The sequence below is a fragment of the Plectropomus leopardus genome, chromosome 19, assembly GCF_026936395.1.
Source record: "Plectropomus leopardus strain MGB_pleo_1.0 chromosome 19, ASM2693639v1, whole genome shotgun sequence".
NCBI lineage: Eukaryota > Metazoa > Chordata > Actinopteri > Perciformes > Serranidae > Plectropomus > Plectropomus leopardus.
In genome coordinates, this window is record NC_142194.1 from 18,688,047 (window position 1) to 18,708,451 (window position 20,405).

Sequence of the window (20,405 nt, forward strand, 5' to 3'; positions counted from 1 at the left end):
TCTGAGCCATCTGTGCACAAATTATCTTAAAGTTGTGTTCAGAAATTGTAAAGCTAGAGCTATTTTAGTTCTTCATAATGGTGGATGTGTTGCAGTTTGGCTGGCTTCTGTTTTCGTGGCTTACGGCAATCCTCCAGATCTTTCCCCTGGGGGAAATCTCTCTGTATGTAATAATGAAAAGCCTGCAGAGTCAGGGGAAACAGCCCTTCTCTCCCGTTCCATCTTAATGAGCACAGCAATGAGACTATGTCAGTTCTACAAATAACAATTAGAAGTTCATTAAAAATCATAGGAGAGGATAACTTTTATTTAAACATTAAATTACTTCTCAAGGTTATTTGACGATGTCACTTTAAATGTCACACAGAAGGTGTTCTCTGGCATTTCTTTGCACAGACTTGGTGGCATTGTCCTTGAATTTATGCTTATGAATATGTGTGTGTGCAATGGGCACGTGTGTATTGGTTATTTTTTTAGCTCTATACAGCTGTAGCCCAGTTTAATTTCCCACGAGACTGATTTAAAGAACATTTTGTTGTGGATTTTGCATTTCTGCTTCATGGATACAATAGTAGCTTACAGCTAATAGAGTCTAACTGTATTCCTCCACAGCAGTGAGCTGTCACTGGAAATATTCTCTCAGCATGTCTGTCTTTTGTCCTACACTCTACATAGCAAACCCTGGGGAATTACTGGACTATATAGCATTGTCACATCTGCTACACTGACCAGCCTGTGTATCGACTGCTGCTCTTCCTGCAGAAATTGCAGAGGACAGAACAGGACCGGGCAGGGAAGAACAGCATGAGGCAGGATAGGATGAAGTGGAAATAAGTAGGCAGTGGTGGTGGAAATTTTTCTGAATCAGAGAAACACACACATCTCCTCTGACACATAAAGCTTTCAGGCCAATTCAGTGAATTTCATGTCTTTCATCTTCCACTCTATTGTTTCATAATCACACTCTCTTTTGGCATTACCCACACATTAGGTATAATCACTCAGTCCCTCTCTGGCATTGATAACGTCACCCAGCGCTCTTTGTTCTATTATGATCAATTGTTCTGAGTTTCTCAGGAAGCCATTAATCTTAGTGTGCCCACTCTGCTTTAAATTGCCTAGTTTATTTTCTTCCTTTTCCAAATGAATTCCCCCAGGTGTACTTCACCAATAAAAAAAAATGTGCTTTTAAAGCCAGTATTGCTTGTTGTGCATTACACCGTGCAGGGCAGGTCTTAGGAGGCTGTGCAAAGTCAATTATGCTGTATTTAAAGGATGAAAGTGCACAGAGCTGGAGAGGAACACATGCAGGTGTGTGTGTGTGTGTGTGTGTGTGTGTGTGTGTGTGTGTGTGTGTGTGTGAGAGAGAGAGAGAGAGAGAGAGAGAGATAGTCAGTTCTCTGGGGTCCTTCAAGGGTTTCCACCTTTCCACCATCTGACACCATAAATACTGTGAGCAGGTAACGATTTTGACAAGTCTCAGCGAAAGGAGTGTGTGAAATGTGGGTGTTGATGAGCTCTCGTTTGATTCTGTTAAATGTAATGCAACGCTGTAAGTGTCTGGATGGTTTTAATGTCAGCATTACATAAAGGTAGGCTTTACATAAGCACAAGTATTAATGTTTCGTTCTCCAAACTCCCAGACTCCCAGAGTTCTACCTTATGTTATCGGCATCAATTATTCCCCCATTAATTCTGTGCATGTCTCACTGTAAAACAACAGGTCGTAACCTACTTTGTAACTGTGGGGGAGCGGTTGTAAATTACTGCAATGTACAATTCGGATTCATAATGAACATGGAATAATCTACATGAAAGAGGGTCTTAACTAGGCACAAGGGATTTAATTATGGCCACAGAGTTGGATTCAGCATGAAAGGCTCATTTAGAGAAATGAACTTTTCCACCATCACTGCCCACTGCAGAAAAAAAGCCTAGCAGTAATCCTTTTAGTTAGAATGTCAACTCAGTGTCTTTTTGTAATTTAATTTCGATGATTCACACTAGAAAACAAACCTACATGACCTTCATTACAACTGCTTTACACCTGTAAAACTTATAAAGCTTAAATACACATCAGCAAGGCACACTTACTCATCAGTCTTAAAGCTGTTTTGGAGTGATATTTGCAATTATTTAAGCATTTTCTTTGAAGGCTTTGTGATCTTTGAAATTCCTCCTCTGTCCCACTTTTGCCCACCTACATAAAACATGGGAATCAGACCTGAGAGGACGCATATCCCCCCTTCTCTCTGTCACAATTTCAGCAGCACCCACTTCTTTTTGTCAAGCTTTATGACTTTCACTCTCACACACCTTGCTGCTAAAGATAATTTCTTCCTTCTTTGTGTGCCCTCTACTTTTAAATGCATGTATTTTATAAATTAAATTTACAGTTCACACTATTCATCTATCATCACTGCATTCTATAATTTTTCACTTTTTTGTATTACAAACACTTTACATTATTTTCAGACACAATTCACACACAGTTTTTCTTATTTGGTTTTCAATACAAACATAAAATTGACAGGATAAATAAACATTAAAAAGTAAATACCTTTGAGTCTGCAGTTCAGGCTGTGTTGCTCCTCGTTGTATCCGCAGTGACCTCCTTCATAAACCACAAAGAGAGTGAAAAAAGAGGGCCGGGATTAGAAAACGAAAGAAAGATCCAGTTGATGAAAAATAGATGAGTAAAAAACAAGAAAAAGTGATTTGCTTTTTCTCTTTCAAAATCACATATTCATGCCTTCTAGTCTTTTAAATGTGCATCGGTGCGAGCCAGCCTGAGCCACTGTATTGTGCAGCCTCTCTTTCTGTTTTTCATTCACATGCACACTTTCACCTACTCTATGCCCCGGTATAGCAGTCTCTCTCTCTCTTTCCCTCTCTATTACACACACATTCATGCACTCTCTCTCCAGCGTGGCGTACTCTCTCTCTTACTTCAGCTGTTAGATTGATCTCTCTCCTTCGTTCTCCTTCCTCTCTTTGTACTTCCACTGTGTAGTGACTCTCCACCATCCATCTGTCAGTAGCTCTCTGGGTTCTCTTTTCACACCCAAGTGCTCTCCTATTCAATTATCCCCAATTTTCTTCATTACTCTCTCCCTCTCTGTCTTTTTTGGTCTCTCACTGTTCCACCACATTTCAGCCTCTCCTCCCTCTCTTGCTCATTATTTCAGTCACTCCATCAATCAAACGCACTCACACTCGTCCCATGATGTGATTCCCTCCCCTCAATCTTCCCTCGTCTCACACATACAGTGGATGGATTTAAGCCACCTCTTTGTCCCTCTTATGTCTTTGATGCTGAGAGGTCACAATAGAAATAAAGAAAATGTATTTTTCCATTCATAAAATGTGGGTTTATTCAGTAAAATAAAAGATGATGGATACTGCACCCACATGTTGTGAAACAGTCCAACAACGGTCATGAACTGTCTAGAAGGCGACCGCCTACTGGTCTGACTTTGAATGAACTTGAAGGAGTGATGTGCTGTCGTTTCAAAGGGTCTATTCACCTGAATCCCTTACACACAAGTAAAAAAACATATTTTCCCAGTTACCCCTTGTGGTGTCTTGCCATGCAGACATTTCTGTTTTTATTAGGTGAGGTTTTCAAATACTTGCTGCTGGGACTTCTGTCTAAATCCCAGTGCAGTGAAGCTGAATAGCATTTTTGTTTGTTATGCTCACCAGATTGAAAAATTACATTTGACTCAACAGCAACAGAAACAATGTCCCAGTTATTCTGGGTGATCCACAGCCCTTATGCCACGTATTTAGTACTTTGGGTGGACTAATCCTTTAAAAACATATGATTATATGGGCCGTGATCAAATGTCAAAATTACCTACTTTAAAAAAAAAGAAAAAGAAAAAAGTAATGTAATAGATATTCATATAGAATTACACAGATTGGCCTACTGAGGGTGCTACAGTTTAAGCTTAAAATAATAACTCCTACACAGGAAGTCCTACAAAACACACTGACAGACCTGATAAAAATGCCATAACTACAAGCAAGTCAGACTATCGATAGCATAACAAATGAAAAAGGAAAGCATGGTGTGTTTTCCATAAAACACAAAATACACAACGGAAAAGGGAACATAAGAATCAAGCGACAACCTCTGAGGCTGAAAAATGACACCAATGTGCAGGTGCCAAGAACTGCAATTCATCATCAACGGCCACATGAGGCTGGCTCCTCAACAAAGTCAATTCCCATTGATCCCCCATGTTAAAATGCCCAACTTTACAGCAGAGATATATATGTTTACAGCCTGCCATGTTATGCTAATGTTTTTGGTCTCTACAGCTAATTTTAGCACTCGTGATAACTGTATGAGGTTGAATTTTTATCATAACTCACCAGTTTACATTTTATTAAGGTCCAGAGTTATGCATATATAAAACAAAGGGGCTGCTTGAGTGAAAGGCTGTCTGCCAATAGTGTCCTCTGTCACATCCACCCGTCACTCATCCCCTGTAACGACCTCTCGTCCTAATATGGTCAACACTGGTTCCAACAAACCAGGATGGCGATGGCCAAAATGCTGAACTCTATGTTTAAAAACAGAAGTCCACAAACAGGTGGGTGATGTCACGGAAGATACGTCTTTTATTTATACATCATAATATGATGAAAATATACAAAAGTTCACCTGAGGGTGAACTTTTGTATATTTGTATGTAATCAGGAATACCACTACATATTTTTCCTTTAACATAGTGCTATTTATCAGTCAAGATTGTTTTGGTGTGAGATCAGTGTTAGAGATATCAGTCAAAGAGATGTCTGCTTTCTCTTGAATATAATGAATCTAGATGGCACTCAGCTTGTGGTGCTCAAAGTGCTAAAAAATACATTTGAAAAACTCAACAGCAATGTCTCTTTCCAGAACTCATGACCCAGTTACTCAAGACAATTCACAGACCTTGTTGTGAGCGGTTTCATGTAGAACCTATTTTCTTTCTACCGGGCTACACTCGCCAACCATATCACAGCTCTCACCTCAGATGTCACAGGCAATCATGGAGGTGGCTAAGCTACAATATTAAGTGATAATATTTATTACAAAGGCAATAGTGGTGACAGAGTTAACAGTGTTAACCTGGACTGTAAATGAATTTTTCCTTCTGTAGGCTAAAGGTATTATGACATACTGCTGTATCGGGTCATGTTCAGGTCAGATGCAAACCTAAAAGTAGAAGGTAATGACCTGTTTCTTTCAGCCTAATAGTTTAACTCTCTCCTGAGTTGTCCCAGCCTTATCAGACTGCACAACTAGTCATCCTGAGCAGACATACAACTGAACTATTGGTCTGAGTGAAACAGGTCATGACCTACTCATTTTAGGATTGCAACTGACCCGAACAAGACCCAGGGCGACACTGTGTCGTATTACCTTTAATCTGCTGAAAGAAAAAGTCCTTTACAGGAACAGCATTATTGCAGCATTATTATTGTCACTGTAGACCATAGATTGTATGAAATAATAAAGGTAGTTACCATGACATCACCCATTCTGAAGCCGTCAGTTTTTCATTTCAACCACTGCAAGTGGAAGTGACCATATTTGGATGAGATGGAAGCCTGCCACTCAAGCATCCCTATATTTACAAATGCATAACTTTAAGCCTTAGTAAAAATTTGATGAAGTGAGTAATTAAAAAATCCAGCCCCTGAGCAGTTGTCATCAATGCTGAAATAAGCTTCAGATCAAAGCTGTTTTTAGGGTTGTCGCTTTTTTTAACCAGGCTGTAAACGCGTTTATTTCTGCTGTAGAGAGTCTAGCGATGGTCTTGAGTCTATTCAATCCAATGGGTAAAGTGAACGCTTGTAAATATTCTGGCCGATTCTTTTGCTCCATAGTCACTGCAGTAAATATTGAAACCAATTTTCACAAGCCACATATCCTCTGAACATTCTGACACGAAATGGCATTTTTCAGAAAGCCAAATCAGGAGAAAGTTAACTCTTCGAGACATGTTTCTGTCTCAGCAACCCACTCACAAGATCTGGCAACAAAGAATCTCTTCTTTCTGTGGTGCTGAACCATCCTTCTGGTTTCATTGTAGTGCTAACAACGGTGCTTTGCAAAAAGATGAACAGAAATTTTTAATCAACTTTGAATCTGCTTTTGTTAAGCACACAATGTTCACAACACTTCCAAACAAGGTGGGGAATAAGCAAGAGAGGAGACTACATCCAATTAGGAGACAGGGAGTGTATTTATATATTATATATTTGTATATATTTTCATACCATTGGTGTATTTTGTAATATGTTATCTTTGTAAGAGTAGCTTTGCTCATATGCACTTGGATGTTTTCAAATCCATCCATTTCACTGTGTTTTTAACAGACTCAGCGGCTCATATAGTGAGCAACTAAGGATGCCCCTGCAGACAGATTTTTTAATGAACACTTTTAGATGTGGTCTTGGCTGTCTCAAAAGGCTTTTTATATTGTTATTTATTTGTTGCATGCATTTGTATTTGTTGTGTACTGTGAATGTACTGTGTACATTGTTTGTTGTCTGTATGAAATGTTCCTGGTGGCAAATGAGTTTCCCCATTGGGGATTAATAAAGTTTTCTAATTTAATCTAATTTAATCTAACATGCACATAAGTTCAGCACCGCTACCAAAACTAAGAACAAAAACAATCATAGTAAAACACACAGAGGACGATGGACTTCATTCTCTGCTAAGGACGCCATTACTGCTCTAAATCTTTACATAGCAAATAGCTGTTTGCTGCCATGTTAATGTTATGACTGGAGTATATTGCACATTAATCATTTGGCTATCAGGACTAAAGCAAGTCGAGTTCCAATGAATTGAATTGAAAGGCTCAAGGAGTGATTGCATCATTGTCCCACTTGGTAATAGCTTTGTGTCTCGACTTGGCACATGTTGCTCTCACATGGTAAACTGGTTATTACACCAGCTGCAAAAACATGCTGATGTACAAGATGTAACCTCAAAGCAAAACCTACCAAAACAGTAGGGCATCCGGTAACCCAGTGGTTGAGACAAATACAGTAACACTGCAATATCCTTTGTTCAAATAATGAACGCTTGTTGTACATCATAACAGAGAAAACCATCTTAAAAAGGAAATTCTATATTTAGTACCCTTAAAGTTTGATATGTGTGACGATACTAAGTAAGTTTATATAATAATTGTTTAAGTGAAATGCATTTATGCAGTTGGAGTGTTTGAAAAATAGTCCTTAAGCTTGCTTTATGGTTGCTTTTAGAGATTAGGATGGAGGACAGAGGAAGGTGAGCTGGGTTGAAATACATTAATGCACACAACAGTACACTCTGTACACCCTGTATCCTGCCATATCCTGCCTCTTAAGGACAACATGACATCTGCATTGTAACCCTTGATAAGAGCTCTAGTGGGTGCTCTTCCTTTAATGGTGCAGCACTCCATGGTGTGTATTCACCTCACTTTCATCCTACCGACGCTGCCTTTGCTGCCCAATGTCCTTATTGTGAGAATGAGAAACTAGCTTTTCTCCTGCTTTGTGTGAGCGCCTCTCGTGCCAAAGGCAAGGAGAGAAAAGTGGGTCACGGGCAGACGGACCATACAGTGGTGAGAATATGCTGGCTAGGTTTTTATTCTTTTATTTTTTTATTTATTTTTTTCTCCTGTGGGTTTTAGTGAGTGCAGTCACTTTGCTTAAGGTGAAGTAGAGTCAAAACAAAGAGTAAAACAAGAGAGTAGAGGGCAGGAGGAGAAAAAAACTATTGATTTAGGAAATCAAAGCTGTGAAGCACAGAGAAGATTTGGATCAGTGGCTTGAAACAAAAAAAAGATGTGTGGACATTTTCAGTGTGAACAAGCTCCCGACAGATATTATATTACTTAAACCATCCAATCACATTTTGAGATTCATATCTTGTGATCCCTTTACTCACAGATTGAGCCTTTGCAAATCCACAGCCTTAAATACAGTTACTCATTCTTAAAATTAAACATTTTGTATAACATATGATTTGCAATGAAATATTTGCTTACTGTACAGACACACTCAGCGGCATACGGGCTCAAACCTGCTGTAAGGCCTCATTCATGAATTATTTGCTCATGGAAAACCGATGCAGTGCTGGACTCTGGTGGCCATTTCAAGTAACTGAAACACAGAGCTCACACTGTTTTTTAAATCATGAAAATAAAACCATTCTCAGAATGCTGCCTTTTTTATATTTTTAGAAATACGTCAGCATTGCTGTTTAGGTAAAGTTTTTTGGAAGTAGTTGCTCAAAATGTGTTTCAACATTCAAACTGGGGGTGGATCTTGTTTGATCTTCCTCTTATAAAACTGTGTTCTGTTTGAGTTGAACCGTGGTGGTCTGGGCCTGTCGACTGGTTTGATCAATGTGCATATATATAGTAAAATTGTAGTGGTGTTGTATCTTTCTTATATGTACATATATGCATGCAGCCTATGCATGCTGTTTATGTTGGCCGCCATTTCTGGGTGAGGTTGGCTTTGCCACATAGCTACTCTTCTTTTTTTTTTCCTGGGTTCTTTGGGCGGTTGGGTAGGGTTTCTTTTTTTTCTCTCTCTGTTTATTTGGTTGCCCATGTGTGTATTTGGGTATAATTGTGTATAGGGATGTGTGTATTTGTGTCTTTCTTCTGTATAAATACCCCTGTTTTATGTGAAGGTGCTTGTATGAGTGAATGTATGTATTTGGATGTATGTTGTGGTGGCCTCGCGGGTGGGGAGGGTGGGATCTGGGGGGAAGGGAGGGGGCAATTTCTATCTCAATATGTGTCTTGCTGATTTATCTCTGATGTTATACGCTTTCTGCCTAATATAATGTTTGCTTCCACTTCTTTTTCTTTTAAAACATCAATAAAATTTCGATCACAAAAAAAAGAAATGTAATGTGTAACAAGTAAAGGCTGTAAAAGGAGGGGCTGCAAAAATAAATTAAGTTCCTTCTCTTCGGATACATTGGTGTTAAGTGTTACTGATTACAGTAAGTCGAAAATACCCCCTCTTCACAAAATGAAACCTTGTTTGGATTCTGAGAAACAAGGCAACAAAACAGAAACAACGCATTTCGTTTTGTCATGATGTGTTACACCATGCAAGTATCTCTTCGTGCTTTTGCAGCGGATGAGTTTTGAAACATTTGAGAGGAGGAACACTCCTATGCTTTTTACTGAAGTCACTTAGCCTGTTTGCAACACTTGTTGAGTGGAGTAGCGGACTCTTAGTTATACCTTATTCTTTTTAAAATGTGTTTTCTTTCACATGCTCTGGAAAAGCAGAAGTTGCTGACCAATTCAGCTGTCTTTACTTTCAGAAATCAATATCACATTATTTTACACCAAAAACCCACATTGTCCTGAAATGACCTGCACATAAACAAGTGATGACTAAGTGCCATATAACTGTGTCAGGTTACACTTTTTGAGTTTTACATCATCGCTCTTTTTAAACCTTATCTGGGCACCTGTCATGCAGACAAGTTCACAACCTCAAGTCTTATCTGTGTATTGATCAATAGCCATTTTTACACATTGGCAGATATCATGTAATTTTAAAACAAAACTGCATTTTGTTTTCCTCTTTTAGGTTCTGTGCCTCTGTGTCGGCTGTGGTGTCAGCGGCTAACAACAATTCAACATAACACGTGGTTTCTGCTTTCCATCTGCGTAAGGGTTTAACCACTCGACAGGCTGTGACAGTTTCTGCTTCCTTTCTCAGAGACGAAAAATGAGAGAAGAACCCAAATGACGAGCAGAAAGTCAGTTTTGATTACTCATTACAGCTATTGCAATATAACTGACTTTAGTCAAACCTAATCTTACAAATCCAGCTAAAGGCACATAACCTAGAAAGGATCATTTAATGTTTTGATTCACTTCATAGAGTACTGCAGTAGTTGAACTTTCACTTGACTTTCAAAATGGTGTTCATGGTCCATTTACCATCCAATCAGATATGACCATCTGCAACACCAGTGGTTATATAAAATTTAACACTTGCAATGGACACAAAGTAGGAGGGTGTCAGCTTTCTATAGGCAGGTGAAGCATGAAAGCAATAAGCAAACAGTTAAAATTTAGCACTTATGTCATCAGTTTGGACCTTGGCTGAGCACTGCATTCTTGCCACAACACCACTACCTGCTTTTAACTGCTCGAACTTCCTGCAGCCTCATCATTTTCTGTATCATGACAAAAAAACACCAGAAAGGCTACTTTAATAACTTCCTCAGAGGCATAGCAATACATTGCAGTTAACACATCTGAATGCACTAACAAGGCTACCAAATGCCCTCAGTATACCAAAAGTTCTTGCTTGCAAGTCACCTGTTTAACTAGTACAATAAGGTGGTCTTCATGAGCTCAAATAGATGGGATTTGTCGTGTGATTGTATAATATTACAAGGTTTTCCATTTAATTGGGAATGAATCCCAAGAGCTGGACAAAAACATAAATTGAAGATGTAAATCATAAATTGAAATTGTCAGTCACAGCAGAAGAATTTTTTGTGAGGCTTGATGGGCTCTTAAGAATTATGAGGCTAAGTTTCAATTTTAAATGACTTGATTTTTCAGATCTTTTCCATGTTATTTATTTATTGATTGATTGATTGATTGATTGATTATTATTAATAGGATTCTGGCCATAAATCAGGATGCAGCACAAAAATGCTTCTGTTGCTTCTGTCTTCATGAAACCTCTAGAGCTGTTGAATCACAGGAGTTTCTATCATGTTAAATGATCCACTTTTTCACTGCTTTTCTGTCAACCCTTATACAGCAGTTAACATAAGTAGGGCCATTAAAAGATTAATTTTTTAAATCACAATTAATCACAGAATTTCAATATTTAATTGTGATTAACTACATTTTTTATTCGTATGTTTTCAATTTAATTATTTTGCATTACAAGACATTTATTAGGTCCATATTGACGAGGTAAAGCAATTCTTACCAGATTGTCTTGAAAAGGAATACAATAACAGCAAAAATACTGCATGGGATTAGCATAAAATGTGCTTGTCTGTAAACGGGAGACTCATGAGTATCCATAGAACCCATTTTCACTCAGATATCTTGAGGTTTGAGGTCAAAGGACTCCTGTGAAATGACCATACCGTTTTAATATCCCCAAAGTTATTTAGCCCCCTTCCCAAGAAACTAGCATGGCATAGTTGGTACCGCTGGATTCCTAAGGTCTTCTAGTTTTCGCATGATACCATCAGTATAACCCCTCTAGATTTGAAACCCAGGCACAGCCTCTTAAACTCTGGAATGTGTGCAGGAAATCAACACCATTTTTAGAAAAATAACACATCATGTACAACATGTAACTCACATCACAATTAATGCATTAAGAGCCCTAATTATAGGTAATCATTTTACTGCCATTAACAGTTGTAAGGAAAGTATTAACTGCCCTCTCTAAAGGTTTACAGAAGGTTGTAAAGAAGTTGCTTATCTCAAGCATCTACTTCCAGTTTTACCTTCTTCCTTCTTTGTATTTTATGCTAAACCATTTGTACTCTGAATTCACTGTCTCTGTGTTTCTTTGTATTGATCTTGTATGTGTAGGATGTACACTATTGCATAACACATTTTTTAAGGAAATGTTCGCTAGTTGTTATCTTACTTCAAATCTCGCAGATTACATTTTTTTCTGTGAAGTTCTGAGAAGATAATGTTAAGTATGAGCGGAAGTATTTTGAAAGCAGATACTAAGGAATGAAAACTTATATTACTGTTTTTTCCTGCACCACCGCTGATCTTGGCTCAGCCCCAATAGCCACTTCCTCAACATGACTAAAAACGGGTCAGTGGTGTTTGGTCACTTCTCAGCATTCTGTTGTTGTGTTTCTCTTATCTGTGTCACTCTGGCAAGAACATGAAGGAAACACAACATCTGCTGCTCCTGGCAGGTAAGAGGGATCTAATGAAACATAAACTAGGGGTGCTTGGGTTAAAGATAGTTTTGAGATTGTAAAGTTAGTTATTTCATGCTTTTCAGGTGAAATTTAGTAAAATTTAAAATATTTTTTGTAATGAATTAAATTGCATTTCACATTCAACAAATGTATGTATGTATGTAAACATTTTGTCTGCATAAAAATCACTGTGTTGCTCTTTATAGTAAGGCACTTAACCCTCAGTGAAGTGCTCTAACAGATCAGTGTGAGAAAGGAGGAATCATTTCTAGACTGGACAAAAAAAAGATTAAAGAAAAACTTGTACATTTTTATCTCAAGGATTAGATGACATAAAGATATTAACCTTAAATAATAGAAATAAGCATGTAAAATATATATTTTGCTTTATACATTAAGCTATGCAATTATTATTATTAGCTGGGCGATGTTAATATAATGAATAAACTTACACTTAAAAACAGAAATAAAAATTATTTGAATTGCTGAACAATTAAAAGCTGATTAAATATACACTTACACGGATAGACACTGGCTTTCATACACTTCTGAGGATACTGTACTATCATTTACATTAGTACCAGGAGCTTACACAAACTCTATAATTAACTCACAGTGTTGGGGTTAATTTTTCAACTTTTAAAAAAAATAATTAAACATGCATTGCACCAGCATATGAAAAATGTGTAATATAAACTGAAAAAACGTTATACAGAACATTTTTATAATTTGTAATTTTTCCCCATCATTGCATTTCTCTCTATTTTTTTGTTAAAATATAAAATATAAAAAAATTAAAACAATAACCTTTCACACATCTGCTAAACTCTTTGTGTAGAACTGTGTAAGTTGCGTATAAAGAATTCTAAACTCTAATAAAAGACGGAAATATTTTCATTTTCTATGTAGTACTTACATATGTTCATAATTCATAAAAGTGTTACATACATAGACAAGATGTGACATTCAGTTATTTATATATCAAACTAGTTTGTCAGTATTTTTTTTTGAGAAAACATTACAATAGTCTAAATATCCTTTACTAATGCTAATCCTAACTTATCCTTTAGTAGTAGTAGTAGTAGTAGTAGTAGTATTGTTGTTGTTGTTTTTAAGCCAGTCAATCATGTATTTTTGTATCAATTAAAACACACAACACACACATTTTGTATCATAATGCAAAAATAAAACAAAATGTAGTATGCTGCAAAGCAATTACATTACACAAACAAAGCTAGAAAAGCCATTTACAGACACATCAAAAACAAAAAAGGTGATGCAGTATATTATATAAATTATGTCTTAACTAACCATGCTAAATATAATGAATATTTCGCGCTACTGGAAAACTGTCTCAATGAAAAAACACTGCCAATACACAGAACTAAAAACCTTACTTATGCACTACGCCAAAAACTGTAAACGACTGCATTTGTAAACGACGCCAAAAGAAGCGGGGATTATGTAATCGACAATTTGAAATTTGGCTGGGGAATATAAAAAAAGTGTTTTAATAGTCATGAAATTAAAGAATACATTTTTTTTCTGTTTTGTTACAGTGTTTGTGTGCCTGGCAAGATGTCAAGAAAAGCCACAAGGTAATCAGTTTTCACAAATGATCAAATGTGAGGGCACTCCATCTTCCCTCAATTATTTCTCAGATATGTTAAATGTCATTTAGATGGCAACAATAGTCATGTACAACAGCCCTTTCTTGGCCCATTCTTGTAATGACATAAACTGTGCCAATTCAAGGACTTCACTGTATGTCTTCTTTTCCTTTGTATCCTGCCTCCTTAGTTCATATCTCACCCAAACTCACGCACATCTTCTCTGGGGACTTATTTTTTCTGAGATGTGACGACAGCACAAGTGGAAGCACAGTTAAATGGTACGTTAACGACACGGAACAAACGTTGACAGACAAAATCTGGAAGATAGGAGTTGCTGCACCCAAGCACTCAGGGTCTTATCAATGTCAGAGCAATGGACTGAAGAGTGACAGTTTACCCATCAGTGTCCTGGGTAAGTTTTAATGTTTAAATTCCAAAAGAAGTAAGGGTAGATACATGGATCAATAAAAATAATTGTCTTATCTACATATTTACCACTCAGATTATACTCCCAAAGCCTCACTCACCATCAGGACCGGTCAGCCAGTGGTGCGGAAAGGAGGTTCAGTTATCCTGCAGCTTGACAATGAGGGTGGTCTGCAGGGATGGAACTGTTGGGTCTATAGGGGAGAAGAGCCAAGGAAGATTCATTTGATGGTGAAGAAAGACAGTGATAGTGTGATCTTTCAGCCCAAAAGACTGCATATCCCAGAGACAATTTTCTGGTGTTCTGACAACCAACAAATCAGAAGTAACCAAATTATTGTCAGGACCTCAGGTAGGCCTACTTTTACATTCATGATGTGTCGAGCGTGTGTGGAGCTTGTCGGAGAACGAAATCACTCTGATTAGGCGTTCCGCTCAGTGCACAAGAAGAGAAACAAAGTTTAAGATGGAGGGAGGTCGAAATAAACTTGTTATATGTCGTAAAAAAAAAAAAAATCTTAAACCATTGAGCTCTTTACATAAACATTGACACACACACACCGATGGCTTGTGTTTTTGTTCACTGGCACACAGTAAATATAATTTGTTGTTTCAATATTGGGTTTGGCTGTTAATGTGCTAACTGTCATGGCGGTCTTCCGGTTTCCTATTTTGAAGAGACCATTGGTGCTTTCATTTGGGATTGTGTTTACTGTGTTCCTAATTTAAGGCCACTCTTCTGACACTCTGCCTTTGCATTTCCTGCATTATGTGACTCACTTGAAGGCTTGCTGAATCATTAGCCTTGGTAGCCCCTTGACATCAACAGTAGCATCCATGTTGCCATTGCCCAGCAGCGGTGTTCCCACAACTTTATGACTTAAAAAACAAGCATGTCATGTACACAGCTTGCCATGTCATTACTACAAGTTCAAGATATCCATTTGAACACATCATATTGCTAGTATGGAGGGGTATTTCCTCTCAGACAGGTTCAGAACATACGTATTTGTTTGCTGATGGCTTGGTGTGTTCCTGTGCAACTTTTTGGCCAGGACACAGCAATGTGAGAGTGACGCAGCAGGGCTGGCTTTCGTTCTCACTAGGTCTCTGATGCTGGCTTGGTGTGTCACAACCTTTATACAAACCCAAGAGCAGCTGCAGATTCCCTATTCACAGTGTAATATTATTAGCATTATTAACATGTCCAAACCAATGTTCATCTCCATCTTTCAGAGAAGGACGTATCACTGGAAATGTATCCCCTGCCTGCTGTAGTTGGGGAAATTCTGACCCTGAAGTGCCTCACCTGGGGCACAAATCGAATAAGCCAAGCTGTTTTCTACAAAGACGATGCAGTCATTAAAGATAGTCCAAGTCCTACCTACGAAATCTCTAATGTGACAGAATCTGTAAAGGGAAAATATAAGTGTGATGCCACCTTCACTTACATGGGACACACTGATGGGCCCCCAAACAGAGTGGTCTCTGATTTACAAGATGTGTTTGTCCAAATACGTAAGTTTATATCTTTTGTGTAATTTTAGATGCTTTACACATGCTTTTTGTTTCTCCAGTAGACATCTTTAAAATCTGTCTCCTCTTGTCTTTTTAAAGCACCTCATATAAGGGCAATACTCTCTGTACAAGGTGGCATGTCCTGTTCTTGTCCACTTTGTCCTGATGGTAGCTCCTATCATTGGTACCACAAGAGTGCTCAGTCATGGGAACGTATGGATTCCACCCAAGCATTCATGACGCCAGAAGTGAGTGGTACTTATGCATGTAGAGCCGTGTGGAAAACCGGAAGGTCTTCTCTCAGCAACAGTTACACTTGTGAGTTCTTTTTTTTCCTGCTAATGGGCTTTGATATTGTTTTCCTTGATGTATTAATACACATTAAGAGCAGTCGAGTCATCATGAGTACTGCTCAGCCTGTGATAACAGTTGTATAATGTATTTTGTAGCCATGGAGGGAGTTTTCAACTCCTACAAAAGGGACCCTGACAATGTGGTTAGTGTAATCTCACCTTTGACTTGAAAACTTGAAGTTCTTAACCGAGAGTTACTTTTTTCTAGGGTTAGGTTGCAAGTCAGGATACCTCTGCATCTGTGGCATCAATTTTGACCATTTTTTATTGCCACTTTTGTAAGCCCAACAACTTTGTGGCAGTGCAATACCATACAGTATTTATGCACCACTGAGCAACTTTCATATAAATTAATGGACCCCTGCCTCCAAAGCTGTATCTAGTTCTCTTTATACATTCATGTTTTATACTGATAAGGACTGCAATGGGAACTCAGCTAATATGCACTATCACAAGGTCACAGTCACGTGGCTTTCATGTTAACTATGTTCTGTCCTTGTTTCAGATCAACCTCCAATCATATCCAGTCTAGCGATACTGGTCATCGTGCTGGTGATCCTAATTTTAGTAGCTGTGTTAATATTGATATGGTATAGGAGGAGAAATACCACAGGTGAGTAACTCCTACTTATTTTCCACTTTTTGTAAGCGCACTGAGGACTAGGGGTCAAAAGATTATTAGCAAATTACTGGGGCTGATATTTGGCATTTCTTTCAATTATCTGTATTAGTGTTCTATTTTAATGATCGCGAATAAAATCAGTTAATTAAAAAGTGAGAAGAAAGTGTCAGCGTGAGAAGAACTTTTACTTTGTAAAACCTCAGGGGGCTATTTTTATTTATTCATTTTTATTTCAATTTTCACTTGATTTTATTTTAAAAAAATGCTGGGATCTTGCTGTATAGGATGTTAATCTTTTAGTTTTGATTTTACATTTACTAAAGGCATTTTTACAAAGAGCTGTGTCGGAGTTTGTTATATTTCAAATTCTAAATTTAAACAGAAAGATTTTCATGTTTATTGTAAAAGCATATCGGTTATTGGCCTCTAATAGCCACTAATAATGGGTATCTGTATCGGCCCTGAAAAACTAATAGCGGTCGACCCCTACTGAAGACATCACATAACACTTCTTTTTATTTTTAGAACCAGTTTACGAGGATATGCCACTGAGGTCACAAGACAAAGGTGATGACCAATATGAGAGGCTAGAGATGGGTGCCCGAAGGGAGGGCGAGTATGACACCCTTCACTCCGAAGCACCAGGCAGAGAGAGGAAAAGGGGCGAATATGAAGCACTGAAGAAAGAAGAAATGACAGGGGGGGAGTACCACACTGTGAAACAGAAGGGGGCAGTTGGAGGAGAGGGAGGGTATGAAGCACTGAAGAAAGAGGGGAGAAAAGAGGGAGTATACCACACCCTGGGGATGGAGGGAGTAGCAGGAGGAGAGGGGGGATACGAAGCACTGAAGAAAGAGGGGGTGAAAGAGGGAGTATACCACACCCTGGGGATGGAGGGGGCAAGTGGAAGTGAGTGAGGATATGTAGCAGTAGGAAAGACTGAGAATATAAGATAAAGAAGGTGGCCGAGGCGGAGAACAAAAGACTTGAGCCATGACGGGACAAATAGGTCTCAGTAGCTTTTATGCTTTCCTGCAAACCAGCAAAGTCAAATGAAATCACAATTCTGAAGTTCAAATCCTGTATGAGAAATGTACTCTGGGTGACACTGGGTCAGGATTCATGTATAAACAAAGTAAAAAAGAGTATGTTTCAGACAGAGATCAGATAATAAAGACAAATTAATTCTTCAAACAAGGTTTGAGAGTGACCATGTGATAGGCAAGGAGAAATACATTGCGAAACAACAAAAGCAAATGTTAAAAAAAGAGAGAGAAAAAAGAGAGAAATTACAAAACATAAAGACGTTATGTTGCACAATGCAGCAACTTTATCCATAACTATCATGTTAATTATGGAATATTCTATAAAATGTAAACAGCCAACACAAGTTACCAGAACATAAAGCTGTTCATGTTGGTGATACCAGCAGTCAAAAATAACAAAAGTATATTGTCCAGCTCTGATCTGACCCTGTAATTGCATTTTTCAGACCCTGATAATAATCAAACACATACACCTACTTACAGCATTTGCAGATTTTCAATGACAATGATCCAAATGTTTTTTGAGGCTTTTTCTAATGAAAATATAATGTAAATTACATTTAGCGCTTGAACAAACTTTCAAAATATGCTTTCAGTGACTAGGATAAGCAAAGCATTTTTCAGCAAAAAACGAAATGGTCTTGTGATTTTATCCGAAAATATATTGCTTTTACCAAATATTTTTGTGATGCGCTATTATTTCCACAAATAACAAGTGGCTTAAGTTCTGCTTTTGTATTCATGTTAAAAATCTCTTTATATTCACGCATGTACGCTTATCAGATATGACATTAATTTGCAGTGCAAATGCAGAGAAGAATTCCTGTTGTATTTGATGTGCTGAAATAAATCTATTTTGTTCAAACTTGGTTGTAGTTTGTACATTTACTTCATCAAAAAAAATATTCTTTCTAAGACATGATGATCTGAATGTCTTCTACCTGCAACCACCTAATGCCAATTAAGGGTCAATAAGGGGTCAGGATTACTTATTCACACAGACAAAACTCTAAAATGTTAGTGACACAGAGGTGAAGATTAAGTTCAAACAAGCTCACAAAACTGGTTCTTTCATAATGTTTAGAAATGCAGCGTCAGGAAGACAAAACTCACTGCAGTCAGTTCACCAACTAAAGCAGGCCACCCTAGTTCAACTTATAGGGAAGTTTAAAAACCTTCCCATCAACTTTAGTAGCATACAGTCAACAAGTCTAACACCCCCTATCTCCAGAAGATACCTCCCTTTTTCTGAAATATTAAAAACAAAACAACACATTAAAAAAATGACATTGTTAAACATTCTTAAACAGATGACATAGTTCCTGTTTTGTTAGTTTACATATCTGGTAGCTTCCAGTACATACCTTTTCCTGGAAATATAAGTTTGAAAAACGCAGTAGCGTTCCTTTCAAAGACTTCTTACCTGAATGTTGCAAGTGTTGTAGACGAACAGTCGCTTGTGTTTCAGTCTGTTGCTACATGCAGAGTGATAGGGGTTGTTTGTAGCATTGTTTGCTAGCTGGCTTTTAGCCATGGCCTTTTCACCTGTCAGCCCGAGCTCAGTTTCCGTATTTTGACCACAGGAGTTTTTCTCTCGGCTCGACATGTTTTGCGGCCAGAAAGAAAAGTAATTCTTAATCAAAGGAGCACCTATATGAACGAATTTACCGCGAAAAAAAGGTAAACGACGACGGCTCGTTTTCACACGGCCAACTAATTTGCTTTACAACATCGCGCGGGGGCGTGTTGATATGTTGGATCAGCACAGCTGTGATTCGGTCGTGGGCGTGAGGCGGCTCCAAAACCCCGGTGTGCGTCCATCCGACGGCTAATTTGGGTGAGTGTATGAGTAATGTTCAATGGTGTAACGTAACGAAGTAACCTAATAATGCTTCGTTACAGTACTTAGCCTAAGTGTTTTTGGAAGTACCTGTACTTTACTTGAGTTTTTATAGTTTTTTAGTTTTTTACATTTCTGTCAACTTTCACTCTTACTCCACTATATTTCCTAAACAAAATGCAGACCTATACTTTTATTCCAAATTACCCTTAAGCATTTTAGTTACTTACTAAAAAATAAAAGCAAAGGGGGGGAAGAGGGGGTCAGATGGACCATCGAGGGGAGAGGATGAAAGGAAAAACTGTTTTGTTTAGTTTTGTTTCATTTAAATCTTTTAAGTCTTGTTTTTCCTCAAGTTTAATGCATGTTAAACTGCATGTTGAAAGTTTATATTATGAAGAAATAAAACTCAAAATTCTCACCGCTGCCTTTTATTTTTACCAGCATTTATAAAAAAAAAATACATAAATATGAGTTAAAAATTTTTACTTTTACTTTCAATATGTAAGTACATTTAACATAATTAAATTACTTAGATACTTAAGTACAGTGAATATGAGATACTTTCAGGCTTTTACTCAAGTAATATTCTGATAGGTGGCTTTAACTTCTAACAAAGTAATTTTCCTGTAAGAAATCTTTACTTTTACTCAAGTATGGCTTTCAGGTACTTCATACAACTCTGATAACGTTTCATGTTTACAGAGCAGAAGAAAATCTAATTGCCACAATTGAAAGCATTCAAGCCACACAAAGGTGAGTTTTTTGGATTATGTTATGGTTGTATGTTTTACTTTTGCCAGAGAAAGGTAATAAGTAGGCCTTAAATACAGCATGAAGCACAAGCGATGAATTTTAAGGGCTAAATTTGGCCTTTAGTGTGCAAAGGCCTTTAGTCTATGAGTTTGTCTGGAGCTCTTTCACTGCAGACCCAGATGGTCCCTGTGCTATTCCAGTTGCTGAGGGAGATGAACCAGAGGTGCTCTGGTGTTTTATAGTGTGTGGTTGACACATGGGTAAAAAGATCAAAG

The 20,405-nt window shown here is 37.8% G+C and overlaps 2 protein-coding genes across 2 annotated transcripts in view; one reads left to right on the forward strand and one right to left on the reverse strand.

The window, feature by feature from the left end:
• LOC121958391 (SH3 and multiple ankyrin repeat domains protein 1-like) overlaps positions 1 to 2,856 on the reverse strand; it is a 54,143-nt gene extending 51,287 nt beyond the window's left edge. The window contains exon 1 of the mRNA XM_088070403.1: positions 2,561 to 2,856. The gene's annotated coding sequence lies outside the window, so the exon portion shown is untranslated. The remainder of the gene's footprint in view (positions 1 to 2,560) is intronic.
• An 8,958-nt stretch (positions 2,857 to 11,814) lies between these two features.
• On the forward strand, positions 11,815 to 18,399 carry LOC121959229 (uncharacterized). Its single transcript, XM_042508453.2, has 8 exons — positions 11,815 to 11,950; positions 13,516 to 13,554; positions 13,757 to 13,981; positions 14,072 to 14,347; positions 15,232 to 15,513; positions 15,613 to 15,831; positions 16,372 to 16,479; positions 17,014 to 18,399. Exons 1-8 carry the CDS (start codon positions 11,917 to 11,919, stop codon positions 17,403 to 17,405), a joined length of 1,575 nt encoding a protein of 524 aa, XP_042364387.2. The 5' UTR covers positions 11,815 to 11,916; the 3' UTR covers positions 17,406 to 18,399.
• The last annotated feature ends 2,006 nt before the right edge of the window (positions 18,400 to 20,405 follow it).

Excerpts from the sequence above, each read along its gene's own strand:
- LOC121959229 (XM_042508453.2), top strand. The coding sequence starts at position 11,917 with ATGAAGGAAACACAACATCTGCTGCTCCTGGCAG. Across the intron at positions 15,514-15,612 it reads AGATGTGTTTGTCCAAATAC|CACCTCATATAAGGGCAATA; the intron begins GTAAGTTTATAT and ends GTCTTTTTAAAG. Across the intron at positions 16,480-17,013 it reads TAGGAGGAGAAATACCACAG|AACCAGTTTACGAGGATATG; the intron begins GTGAGTAACTCC and ends TTTTATTTTTAG.